General features: G+C 31.6%; 2 protein-coding genes across 3 annotated transcripts in view; both read left to right on the forward strand.

Moving 5' to 3' along the window:
* The first annotated feature begins 437 nt into the window (after positions 1 to 437).
* uqcr10 (ubiquinol-cytochrome c reductase, complex III subunit X) lies at positions 438 to 3,155 on the forward strand. The gene is made up of 2 exons (NM_001302478.1): positions 438 to 605; positions 2,845 to 3,155. The coding sequence occupies exons 1-2, from the start codon at positions 465 to 467 to the stop codon at positions 2,890 to 2,892; spliced, it is 189 nt and encodes a 62-aa protein (NP_001289407.1). The 5' UTR covers positions 438 to 464; the 3' UTR covers positions 2,893 to 3,155.
* A 3,561-nt stretch (positions 3,156 to 6,716) lies between these two features.
* The window catches only part of prodha (proline dehydrogenase (oxidase) 1a), a 33,410-nt gene continuing 25,888 nt past the window's right edge, over positions 6,717 to 14,238 (forward strand). For both annotated transcript variants that reach the window (XM_005160994.6, XM_002665870.8), the window contains exons 1-2: positions 6,717 to 7,092; positions 9,334 to 9,542. In XM_005160994.6, the coding sequence (XP_005161051.2) occupies positions 6,772 to 7,092; positions 9,334 to 9,542 (530 nt within the window). In that variant the 5' untranslated portion in view covers positions 6,717 to 6,771. The remainder of the gene's footprint in view (positions 7,093 to 9,333; positions 9,543 to 14,238) is intronic.

A 14,238-nucleotide genomic window follows, 5' to 3' on the forward strand; every position in this document is an offset into this window, starting at 1 on the left:
TAAATAAATAAATAAATAAATAAATAAATAAATAAATAAATAAATAAATAAATAAATAAATAAATAAATAGGCAATTAAATAAATAAATGAATAAATAAATAAATCCACAAATTCCTGCATAAATAAAAACAATAAATAAATAAATAAATAAATACGCAAATATGTTTTATGTTATTTATTTACGTATTTATTTAATTTGATGTTTTTGCAGGTTTCGTCCTTCATACATAATACAACAAACAATATAATCTATTATTTGTCTGACGCATTCAATTCAGCTTGTAAAAAAAAAGCTTGTTATGCAATGATGACAAAAAATAAGTATAAAAGCCAAAAAAAAAATTTAATTACTGATGCGGAAGGGGTTAACAAATGTTTTCAACTACGCGTCCTCATTGGTCGAGGGATTTGACAGACAGCTTATCGCTCCTCCCATAATTTCCGGGACACTTCATTGACCATCATGGCGCTCTCTAAAACGGTCTACAACCTGCTCTTCAGAAGATCGTCCACTTTCGCCGTGACTGTTGTCGTAGGCGCTGTTTTCTTCGAGAGATTGTTTGATCAGGGTGGAAATGCTTTATTTGAAAGCATAAATCGGGGGGTAAGTTATATCTTGATTCAATACAGCCAGTTTCTCCATGACCCACCGCTAGCCTGACCTTGATTAGCCCGCTTGCTAACTGCAACTACACATTGAGATGAATTAAAATGTTATAGTAAAGCCTAAAATTCATATCTGAGGGTTACATAAGTTTCACAGTGATATCTTAAATAAACAGATTAAGGGAATGTGAAGATAATGAGTTAATGTATAAAACTGTTAAATCCATTTGAAGAGTAAGGTTAATGTGAAGATATGAAGTAAATATACACAGCTGTGAAATCATTGTCAGTTGTCAGGATTTAGGGTTTACAGTGTTTTACAGTACTTTATGGTGTAAAATACTACTGATGACATTTTAATAACTGAAATAAATGTTTTTGAGCACTTTTGTTGCTTAAAATGGCAAAAAAAAGTCACGTTTATATGTTTTAATACTAATATTTAACTTCAGAAGAGTTTAGAAACTGATGCTTTCAAAAATAAATTTATTTAGATTCTTTTAAAAATTAAGAGTCTCTTAAAATGTGCTACAACAGCAGATTAATAACAATAACCACTAAATCAGGGTTGTCCACATTTTTTCAGTATGAAGGGCCAAAAACTAAATTTCATTGAGAGCTGCGGGCAGAAAGTAAATTTACCAAACTATAAGTTACCATGAGTAATTTCATAATTTATTTCATAATATTTTTAAATAAATAGAAAACATTACTTTTTGTATAATGTAATGCAGAATAATGTTTTTAAATGATGATAAATTATTGCAATAAAAACAATCACATTTATAACACAGTGGAAGTCAACGCTGAACACATTAGTCAAGCAGAATCTGCCTTTGACTTGATTTGCTCACCAAATTCTCTGCATTGTCGGGTGACAGTATTTGTTTTAAAATTATAAAAGTTTTAAAATAATAAAACAAACAAACAGAGGGTTACGTTAAATTTGAATTGACACTGGAAACAATCCCCATCATTTTCCCTTTCTTTTCAGATGGGATGGCGGGCCAAATCAAAGACTATCATCAGCGGCACCCTAGTTTGAGCATCTGAACTAAATGAACTAATCCACTGCAAATAAGTAAATGAATATTAGTTTGAAGAGGAAAGGAATAGCGTTTAATAATTCGGAATGAAACAACCTTTTTTTATGCAAAACTAATGAAAATATTAGTGTTTTTGACCAATTTTGAGCTCCCGAGGAAAACAAATCCTCTAAATGACATTGTTTATGAAAATTGTAAGAAAAGTTATCAGACATTCATAAAATAAAAGCAAATATAACCCATTCCTAATGTTAGATCACACTCTCCATGCCAGATAACTCAATAACTCAACCTGTTAACCCAGGGGTGTTCAAACTCAGTCCTGGAGGTTACACCTGCAAGGGTGTTTCTAAAACCTATAAAGCTTGATTAGCTAGCCAATGTGTGTTTGATTTGGGTTGGAACTAAACTTTGCTGGACACCAGCCCTCCAGGACCAAGTTTGGGCTGCCCTGTGTTAACCAATAATTAACTGAATGAACAGTCTCCAATCAATATAGGAGTTGACTGGGAAAACTAGAGAGGAGCAGAAGCAGGAGACAAAGTAATGATGATAAAGAAAGAGCAAAGTTTATTGAATAATCTTAATTGCTTATAATTCAATGCTCAGACTTCGTCTGATTAGGATAAAACCAACAAGTGTTATTATACCACAAGCAACAGCAATAGAAAAATAACTGCTTCACAACATTCTCCAGAGACAATACAGACCTTAAAATGGAGACTTCTCTGATCTCTTACTTATGAAAACAAGTGTCGCTTAAATAAGATTATAACAATATAAAAAAATTAAATAATAATAAAGCAATAATTATATGAAAATAGTTATAATAAAGTATAAAACATAATCGCATGACAAATAATAATAATTAAATCATCAACAAATCAATTAAATGACAATAATAATTTAAATGACTAATGCTCAAAGGATTAAATTAAATAATTATATAAAGAATAAATGAATGTAAACAAATGAAAATCAAACACAACACAAATGAATGGTTGTTTTCTTGAAACTACACACAAATAGTTGGTTACAAAGATTCGCAGATGCTTAGTTAGATTCTTCACTAATAAATAAAGAGAAATATTACAATTTTCTCGTGGCGTCTTTTATTTATTTATTTTTTTAAATGAATTATTTATCGAAATATGTGATTTTATTTATTTTTTTAATATTTGTTTTCCTCAGAAACTCTGGAAACACATCAAACACAATTATGAGCAGAAGGAGGAATAATAACGGGGGATTTGATGCAGCCAGTGGAGCCTTCAGTCATCCGTTCTGTCATCATCCAGCTCTCATGTGGGCCTGACTGAGGATCCGCTGGTGTTTTCAGTGTTCTGCGACCGGTGTTTTCCACCATCCAGCCGGATTGAAGATCTGCGGACACAAACAGAGACTGATCACTGAATTATTGTTGTGTGTTTTGTCACATTCTTCCTCATTTGTAATGTGCTTATAATTTAGTTCTGTATTAATAAACTCAACAATGAAACTCATGTTCAGTTGATGTGTTGTTAGTTATGATGTTTTGGCTTTATAAGAATTCAAAGAGAAATTTAGCATTGGTGATGTGTCATATAATTTAGATCTCAAAATTGCCCGGCCAAAAGGTTAGTACTATGAAAATTGAAATCCAAAACTAGGAATATTGGTAAAATTATTGTCTGTGGTTTATTTTTATGTGAGATTTACATCTACTTTTTACCTTTTTTTTTTTAAGCAGTAAAAACTTCAGTTAAAAATAATGAGTGTTGAAGACAAAGATACAATTGTATAAGTTTTTTAAGAAGGATTTAATATTTTATTAAAAATAACAAATGCAATTCAACTTCTATGTTGATTCCATTTGATTTTCCTTAATAAAAATGTCAATAATAATCAGAAGAGGCAAGAACTGTATTTATATGTGTATAGATAAGCAATATTTTTCATTGTTTTAGGACAATAAAAATTAATAATACTATAATAATAATTAGTATTTAAAACATCATTATACATTTTTATTTTTTCTAAGATATATTTATTGGGTTTTGTTTGAACTACTGAAAAAAATAAAAAGGCCAATGGTTAAAAATGTGAATTTAAATATGTAAATAAATTACAAAAATACTAATAATAACTACATAAAAAAAATTAATAATAACAATGTTCAGTGCATTTTTGTACCTTGCATTTGACAGCTTTCCAGTGTTACTGGTTAAACAAATTTGTTAATTGTCGGTAAATGTAACATCTGAGGGTTTGAAAGCTCGAACATCAAAAAATGTTGTATGCTTCACCTGGTTCAAAAAGTGTTTTGAAGGGGGGGCATATTTTATAAAAATCTTGTAATTTTCAGAAGATGTCAGCTTCTCCAGAGCAAGATTGCTAGTCATTTTTTAAAATCCACTGACCACAGGATGGCCTTTTGAGTTTTTTCAATTGAAAATAATAACACGCTTTGCTTGGAGTAAACTAAAATCTAATAGTTTGCATTTGCTTGTGTTCAGATTCAGGTTTACAGGGTATACATCATTTAAGAACCAAATGTTTATTTTCTTCAATTAATTTACCAATGATGATAAGAATCTCTTTCCAATTTTTTTGGATCTCATATCACTCCCATTCACAATGATAAAAGGTACCCACTTCTTTATTGCATTTTGTACAACTATAAGGAATATAAATCTATATATGCACTTTAGCTGGTGCAACGTAAGTTTGTAGGAGCCATTTCAGTAATTTACAACTTATGTTAAAAATGTTATGTTCAAGAAGACACATTACTATTATTTTTTTAGCTGCAAGAGCTCTTCAGTTAACAACAATGAATATTGAAGACCCAATAACATTATTTTTATTTTTAAAAAAGAATTTAATATTTTATTAAAAATAAGAAATGCATTTCCATTTTAATATATAGATCTCATGAATAAGTTTATTTTTGGTAAAAAAAAATTCAGTTTACATTTAGATTAAATGTGCTTTTTTAATATTTTAAAATAAAATTATAGGTATTTAAATACTACTACTACTAATAATAAAAAGTCGTTAGTGAATTTATCAAAAATGTTGTATATATAATTTTCTGATAATTTAGCTAATGATTCACAAACAACTGAAATGTTGTCCAGAATCTGAGGTCGGTCTGTTAAAAGGCAGAAGAAGGCAGTATCTGTCAAAACAAGCTTGATAAATTACTTTATAAATTAATTAATTGTGGAGAAACTTAAAAGAAAAGGGTATTTATGCAATGCAGCTTCTATATTTCTATATTAACCCTTTATCAGGCAAAGAACCATAAATAGTAAGTTCACTGACATTGAATTAATATAACATTGTACGTCTTAATATTTAAAAGTCTTGTTACTCCAGTCTAATTCCAGGGTCTTTCCTGTGAATTTTTCAATTAGTGTCCAATAAATGTAAAGTCTAGAATACAGGATACACTTGTGAATACGCACACAAGTATAGCATAATGTTTGTGACTGTACAATTATTACTTTTTATGTTGCTGTGAGCGATGGCATAGGATTTAATGCAATTTATTGGGTCATTTGATAATGTTTTTTTTTCATTGAACTTTTTTATTTTATTTTGAACTTTTATACCCCACACAACATGAAATTCACAATACAAAAATCAACGTTCAGGAAAATAATGTAAACAAAGTACAATAAAAATAATAGCAAATAAAAAAAAATATAACAAATATAAAATAATACAACACACATTCAAATTGACAACCCTTCAATTTTCATTTTATGTGCTCTCCAAATATTGAAAAAAGCTACCCCATTTCTGATTAAAAGTATGAGTGGAGTCCTGAAGTCTCGCCAAAACACGTTCAGTAAGTCTTCAGCTCAATTCACTCCTTAAAAGAGGGAGTATCTGAGTTCTTCCAATTTCGCGGTACAGTCTCACAGCAATAATACATTCTGCGCTGACTAGCCCAGTCTGTGCTTTAGATATTCCGTTTAGTAAAGTGAATGTATCACCAGACAGACTCTTGGAATAAGGTTGTCCCAGCCATTTCTCCAGGTTCTGAATAACTCTTGATGGAGCCACCACAGTTCCGCATCAAATGTAAAAAAATGCCCACAGAATGACCACATTTTCAACAGAGGTTATAATTTAATAATGTAATAAATATTTAGAATATTTTACATTACTGTGATGGGTTGAGGTGGCGGTAGACGTTAATAAAATACAGTTAATGGTTAATTTAATAAATAATATAAAATTATTCTTAACATTGCCCGCAGCTGCATCCCTTCTAAAGTGACGTTACAAGAAAGGGACCTGCTTTGATGTTTTAACATATAATGACCACACAGTGTCACTAGATCATCTTTATATTTCATGAGCTTATTTTCTTAGTAAGAAATAAACAAGTGTGAAGGACTGATCATGTTCTCAATAGACAAACCAGTAAAACCACTTTCGGGACATACATAATTTAAACCAACACCCATCCACAGAGATCAGGGAGAGAGCTTGTAATCATGGACTTTTTGTCTTTATTCAGTAAATACACAAATGCTGAGTCGAAAAGACAATATATTGGTGCTGAGCCAAGATTAAACACATCCAAAATATATATTTGATACATATTTAACACACACACACACATACATAAAAGCAAAACTATTCAAAATAATTTGTTACAAAGATATTTAAATGTGTATGGTATATCTATCTAAATATTTCTTATATATATATATAAAAAAAAATCTCTCCGTTAAACAGAAATTGGGGAAAAAATTAACAGGGGTGCTAATAATTCAGGGGGCTAATAATTCTGACTTCAACTGTATATATGTATGTATATATATATATATATATATATATATATATATATATATATATATATATATATATATATATATATATATACCTACATACATACATACATACATACATACATACATTACATATATATACATACAGTTGACTCATATCCAAATGAGTCAATCCTCTACGTCTGCAACCGTGAGCCAATCAGGACTCAGAGCGTAGCATCTCATTTACATATTTTAAGCGCGCTTTAACAACCCCACCACCCGAGCCGTTTCCCCCTCATTCATCCAGAATCATCTATCGCTCTGTCGGAGCCGCTCCTCAACACAAAACATGTCGTACTCGAAAGTTATATACAGAGTAAAACCGACTCGTTTATTCGGCGTGAGGCTTCGCTCAACAGTCGCATCAACCCAGCACAAAGAGCTGAAGACGGATGAAGCGCCTCTGGAGCAGTCCTGCGCCATCCTGGAGACCCCGTGCGATGTGGATCTGATCGGGGGGAAGAAGGCGCACATCGGCGGCCAGAGGATCTCCATCGACTTCGACAACACACGAGAAGCCTACAGGAGCAAACACACTCTGGAGCTGCTCAGGAGTCTGCTGGTGTTCAAACTCTGTACATTTGACTTCCTGGTCGACAAAAATAAAGAGGCGAGTTTTACTTTTGTTTTTTGTTTTTGTCGGGGAGGATAAGAGCTTGAGCTCGGTAACCTGTCATGTCATGTGTAATGTCATATAAGTTAACGTTAATACTGAATGGAAACCGATATATGGAATATAATCATAATTTAATACTCAATATATGTATATATTTAATACTTAACATAAAAATAAAAGATATACCAAAACCTATTAACGTTAAATGTAAAAAAAAAAAAGAGTTTAGGAGCTAGGTAACCTGAATATAGGCAAATATTAGGTGTATAATACTAAATGAAAACAGGTAACTTTATATGTAATATCATCAATATTTAAGACTCAATCAATGCAACTATATATCTATTTAACATATGGAAAAACCTCTGCACCTGAGCTCGGTAAAGTGTATGTCATATCACACGTATAACGTTAATGCTTACCGTTATATATTCATTCATTTATTTTCTGGTCGACTTAGTCCCTTTATTAATCTGGGGTCGCCACAGCAGAATGAACCGCCAACTTATCCAGCAAGTTTTTACGCAGCGCATGCCTTTCCAGCCGCAACACATCTCTGGGAAACATCCACACACATTCACACACTCACTCATACACTATGGACAATTTATCCTACCCAATTCACCTGTACTGCATGTCTTTGGACTGTGGAGGAAACCGGAGCACCCGGAGGAAACCCACGCAAATGTAGGGAGAACATGCAAACTCCACACAGACATGCCAATTGAGCCGAGGCTCGAACCAGCGACCCTACTGCGCCACTGCTTCGCCCAACCGGTATATATAATGGCATCAATATAACACTGACACTCAGTGTTGCTATATCAAGCCCGTAGGGGTGGTTATTTTTTTTTCTCTAAAAAATTACCTTTTTGCAGTTATTTAAGGTTTAAATACTGCATTTTTGTGACATTTTAAACACTAATTTGTGCTGGATTAGCTGGTCGGATGGTTTTCATAACCACATTTTTTGATGGAACAAAAATACTTCCTATACATTTTTGTCAAAGTGCTTATTTTACTATTTTTTTGTTTAGAAAAATGTGTTAATTCACAAATGTGCTTTTTTACAAAAGTTGTTGCAGTTTTATCAATAATGTAGTGAGATTAGAATTTTAGAAATATGAAAAAAACTATTTTAAATGCTAATTTATTATCCATCAAAAAAACAACAACAAAAAACAACAACAAATAATTAGGAATCTGTTAAAATTTATAAAAAATTAAATTAAAATTAAACTAAAAGCCTTCTTTTTATTGGTTATTCTTCTTAAAGCCTTCTCTTTTGGTCATTTTACACTTTATGATGGCATGCTGTCAAAAATGGGATAAATGAGCTACAATAGGGGCCAAATTCTGGACTTTGTCGAACTACCCGGACCCCCCTGGCTAAAGGCCTGTATATATGTAATATTAAACAAATAAAAAAATACATAAAAGTGTGTAAAGCAAAACTCTGTTTAGAATAAAAAAAAAAAAGAAGTTTAAACTTGAGCTCGGTAAGCTGAAAATGTAACATCATATGTATAAAACTGAATGAAAGCTGCTATATTTTATATGATCAATATTTAATACTCATAGCCAAATATTACAATGCAAGTAATATTATGTCATCAATAACACTCAGTGCATGTATCTAATATATGTAATATATGAAAAATAAAATACTTTAAAAAGTTTAGCAAAACTTTATACATGTAAAAAAGATGTTCAGAACTTGAGCTTAGTAACTTGTATATGCAACATATGTAGCATATAATACAAATAAACTATTTATATATACTCAATATATACAGATTTTTCTATTTTTATATGTATAATATATAGACCTTTATGAAATGTATCATATATATCATATCTATCACACATTCACAAATATAATGTACATTTTAATGACTAGGATCTATAAATACGTAGAATCCATAACTAATTCTTATTTATTTATTTATTTTTTAAGAAATGCTTCCATGGAAACAAAGCTGAAATAAATAACAAAAATAAATAAATAGAAATAAATAAAGGAAATATAGTTTAAATATATTTATTAAAAATAGTGAATTTGAGATTTTACATTTTTAGTTAATTTTACTTAAATTTCCAGTAAAGTACAATAACATATAATATTTAGTTTATTCTTTTTAATTAATTAATTTTTTTTGGAAATGAGTGTAGGCAGTTTGTCTGTATCATCATGACATTTATTTACATGGCATTTCCATCTTTTTCCATCAACAGCTGATAGACCTCAGCAAGAAGATTCTCGGCCAGCGGCTCTTTGAGAAACTGATGAAAATGACTTTCTATGGGCAGTTTGTGGCGGGAGAGGACCAGAACTCCATCAAACCACTGATCGAGAAGAACCAGGCGTTTGGTGTGGGTTCGGTTTTAGACTACAGTGTCGAGGAGGATCTGACGCAAGAAGAGGCCGAGAAGAAGGAGATGGAGTGAGTCGAGCTTATTTTCCCTTCCTCAGTCCTGTCATTAAATGACATGAGATTGCATTTTTAGGCTGAGGATTATTGACTTGTTTGTGTCATTGAAGCCATGCTATTCTGAAAAAGAGGATAGATATTTATTAAGGATATTATTATCAACATGTAAAAAGATGTAATAATCCCCCAAAATGCCGTTAAGAGGCAAAAATACGAATGTGAAAGGTTCAAAATAGTAATAGAATTTGAGGTAATAGAACGATTGACTTATATACGTATATATTAGATGAGTACAACAACTAATTTTCAAGAACAAATTGACTAAATGGTTGGCTCTCTTACCAACAACAATATTATTGTTTATATATTTGAAATCTTTACATGATTATGAAGGTTATGCATCATTAAAAGTTGATGTGAGGGAGAGATTATATGTTTAATTTTGTTATATTTGTAATATTTGATCATTTTTGGTGCTTTTCGTTGTGGTTAATGTGATATTTTATATATGAAGTCAAGCCCAAACTTATTCATACTCATGGAAAATTCTGACTTAAAGTTACTTTTCTTCATTTTTTTGACCAGAAACGACACAGGCTTCTCTCAAAAGATAAGAAGATGATATACAATGTTATGCATGACATTTTAGCACAACAGTGGCCTAAAACACAAAGCAAAAATGGTGAAGAAATGGTTAGCAGACCAAAACATCAAAGTTTTGCAGTGGCCTTGCCAGAGTCCAGACTTAAACCCAATTGAGAATATGTGGAGAGAGCTGAAATTCAAGGTTATAGCAAGGAGACCCTCCAACCGGAATGAGGTGGAGTTCATCGCTAAAGATAAATGGGCAAAAAATATTAGTGGCGACATGCAAAAAGCTGGTCAGCAATTAAATTAAGCGTTTGATTGCTGTAATAGCCAATAAAGGCTTTGCTATTGATTATCGAAAAGGGTATGAATCGTTTTAGACATGACACTTTTTGTTTAAAGGTAAATAAAAGCGGAGAAATTTCCACAGTGATGCCTCTTATTATCTTTTGAGAGAAGCCTGTCATTTTTATATAGTATATACTATATATGCATAGTTTATTTGCTTTGCCTTGTTCCTTGTTCACTGGTTATATCTTTGAATTTATTCATAGAGCACATTCAAGTTCAAGTTCATGCTGGCCAAAGTGCTGTACAAATGTATTTGTTCGCAAAGAACACGTATAAAAAAAGAAAGCATGCCACTTTTTTGGCTGCGCTAATGGAAACGCTCTCTGAATACCTTCTTCCTCATTGGTCGGTTGCAGCCAAGGCCCACCGCCTGATTCGCTGAAAAAGGGAGGTGTTTACCCTCCTCCCCTGCTGAATGCAGTCACATGCGTTTGAGCCAGAAAACACAGAGCTGCGTGTCCAATAACTCTGAGCCAGTCACGAGAAGTTGACATCCGTAGGTGTGGCGCAAATAGAGAACCATAAAAAGCCACATTAAATGAGGTTAATGCTTTGTGTAATGCAATACCTCATCCTTGATGTGTAATAAGCTTTTAGGGCTGAGAAAAGTGCAGTATATCTGGATCTAGCTGGAAGTGCTTGAATATTAATGTGTTTTCAAGATTTGAAAAAGGCTTTGGTTTTAGATTGTGCTTGAAACTGCTTGAAAATGTAATCATTGCTTTCAAAGTAATTTATATTGTGAACTAGGTAATAATAATTAACAAAGTAGGTAATGATAATTATAAAAAAATAATAATTCACAAAATATATCTTTGCTTTTGCATAAAATGAAAAATCTGCACATAAATCGCTCAGCATAAATGAGTACATCTCCCACAAATCTCTCATTTAAATTAATATTTTCTATTTCTTGCAATATTGTATTTGTGCATATACATTAGATTAGTCAGCACTGAAGCCAAATGTGGAGCTAATCTAACATAATAACTTACAATAAGGGTTCAAAAATTTGTAGTCCAAATGTATATGTTATAGAAAAATATTAAATACAAATTTAAAAAGAGGAAAAATCAAGAGAAGCAAAAAAAATAAATCAATAAATAAATTTTATATTATTTAAATTTTATTTAATGTTTATGTTTTATGTTCAAATGTAGTTTTTAATTTTTTAGTTAGTTGACTTTAAATGTTTTATCTTTCCATTTCTAAATATGTTTGGTTACTAAAATATTATTTTAATAAACATATCTGTTTAATGAATCTGTTTTGTTCAAATGCACCAATATATATTAACCATATACGCTGGGAGATGGATAAAAATTTTTAAAATATTCATTTTTAAAATGGGGTGTACTCATATATGCTGAGCATTGTATGCCTGTTGCACAATCTGCCTGTCTTTTTATCTGCACCCTTTAAGATGAAAATAAATAAACATTTAAGAGGAAATTATACACATTTAAGATGCAGAAGGAGAAATTAATAACAATAAGCCAATGTTGTGCTTGGGGCAAACATAAAAAACAGAAATGTGCGCACATCTAGAAAATCTCGAAGGCAGGTGCTCAATCAAAAATAAACATCAGTAGCAAAAGATCAAAAGAAAATCGGCACACTGCCACTTTAGCTCTTTTAAGTGTTTAACATCACTCACACAACGTTTCGACCGACATGGTCTTCATCAGGTTAAGCAGTATTGAAACAGCTCTACACAACACACCTGCAGTCAATCATCACAATCAGCTAACAAGCCAGTAAACAGGAACATTTACATACAACAATAAACATATGACAATACGAGATGCATACATATCCTTACAAAAAAGATTTAAAATATAAATACAAATTTTAACTTCCTTGGAGAGTATTCAATGTATAAATATAGCGCCTCACACCTGCAAAAAATAATCACATCAATCAACCACAAGGCCAGTAAACCAAGGGGAAAACAATTGCTGACACAAATTTAGTATACAACAGTATAGGATATAAATACACTTACAAAAAGCATTTTAAGTCAAAATCCAAATTTAAACCTCTTGGAGATAAAGTATTCAGTGTGTAAATGTAAAATGCTTCCCTCTGTAATAAAAGTCTATCAATGTCTCCACCCCTTCTCTCAGACATACCATTAAAATATTTCCTTTCTATACGATAAACTGTACTATAACTATTCGTATTAGTAATACATTTTTTGGCAATGTTTTTATAGTAAATAAGTAATTTTGCCACACTTAAGTGAAGACTGAAAAGTGCTTAAATTTGACTTTGCAATACATGTAATAACCCTGCATTTAGGGCTGTTAATTCAGTGCATTGTATTTGTTTTCAGTCTACATTTATTTGTTTAGTATTTTTCATAATACTACCAGTTCAAAGCAGCTTTTCAGTAAGGAAGCACGATTCTGCTTTGCCGTTAAAAGAAATGTAAAGTTTTGGGATGATACAAGAATGCAGGCAATAATGAAATTCTGGATACACATGATTGAATTGACCATTACATTCTGCCATCATGATTGTAATGAAACTTTGAGCAATATTTGAAAAATGCTTTTGACTACTGTCGGACCAAATCCAAAAGCAAACTTGCAGCCAATCAGCATTAAGAATGTGCTAAGTAGCTATTTACAAATATAATATACCTCAAAAATAGCCTTTATTTGTATGGTTTCTACTTATTTTGTGCGGTAAACATACCCTTATCGCACTTTTTTTATGAATTTCTTTCTTCTGTTAAACAGAAGAACAAAAGAAAGCTTGTTTCATCTCACTAACAGTGGGAATGTGCTCTCATTTCACTCTTACGCACATAAACACACACACACACACACGCTGTTAAAAGGCCTGTGAGGATGTTATGTAAGGTGTTTTGGGTAAGATGAGCCCCAGTCTGTGTTCTCAGCGTGAGAAACACTCGATGTTCAGCTGACTAAATCCTTTGGAAATCAACTGCACATGAAACTCTGGAGCATAAAATCCGTTAAAGGGACAGTACACCCATCATGGACATTACATTTATATGTATTAATTGAGCAGATGGTTTTATTTAAACTTCAAATCACCCTTCTGTGCCCTTTAACTTTTTACTTTTAAACCTGTTTTGGGTTTATTTAAAAAATACTTCTAATATCTATCATTTTAAAGAATGGGTATTCGTGTTCATGGTACAAACTTGGCATGAGCTGGTATAAGATTCTGACGGTATGATAACCTTGGATAAAACTATCACGGTTTCACGGTATTGTGATTACTGCTCTAAAATATATTCTTCTTAAATGTCTGGGTAAACAACAAAATGTCAGACTGAATAAATGAATCGCTGACTTCTGCTGTCTTCATTCATTTCAAAAACAATGATTTCTTTACAATTCAAAATGGCAAATCTGGATTAGGCATGGGACGATAACCGTTTTCAAGGTATACCACAGTTTGGAAAAGTCAAGGTTTCAAAACTGCCCAAATTTTCTGCAACCGTTCCTAAGTTATATGTAAGATTTTTTTATTTACTTTTTTATTTTATTTTATTTTTTTGTTTTGTTTTTTAGGACAACAGTATTTCCAGCAGAAAAGATATATAAAGACGCCATTTTAAATTGTGAAGAAATCTGTGTTTTTGAAACAAATGAAGCCAGCAGAAGTCAATGATATATTTAAATTATTTAGCCTGACATGTTCACTCAGGGTATCTGCGAGGTCTTAAAAAGTCTTAATTTTCAAAAACCAAATTTTAGGCCTTCTAAAATCCACTGAAATATTGTGTTGTAGG

The sequence above is a fragment of the Danio rerio genome, chromosome 21 (genome assembly GCF_049306965.1).
Source record: "Danio rerio strain Tuebingen ecotype United States chromosome 21, GRCz12tu, whole genome shotgun sequence".
NCBI lineage: Eukaryota > Metazoa > Chordata > Actinopteri > Cypriniformes > Danionidae > Danio > Danio rerio.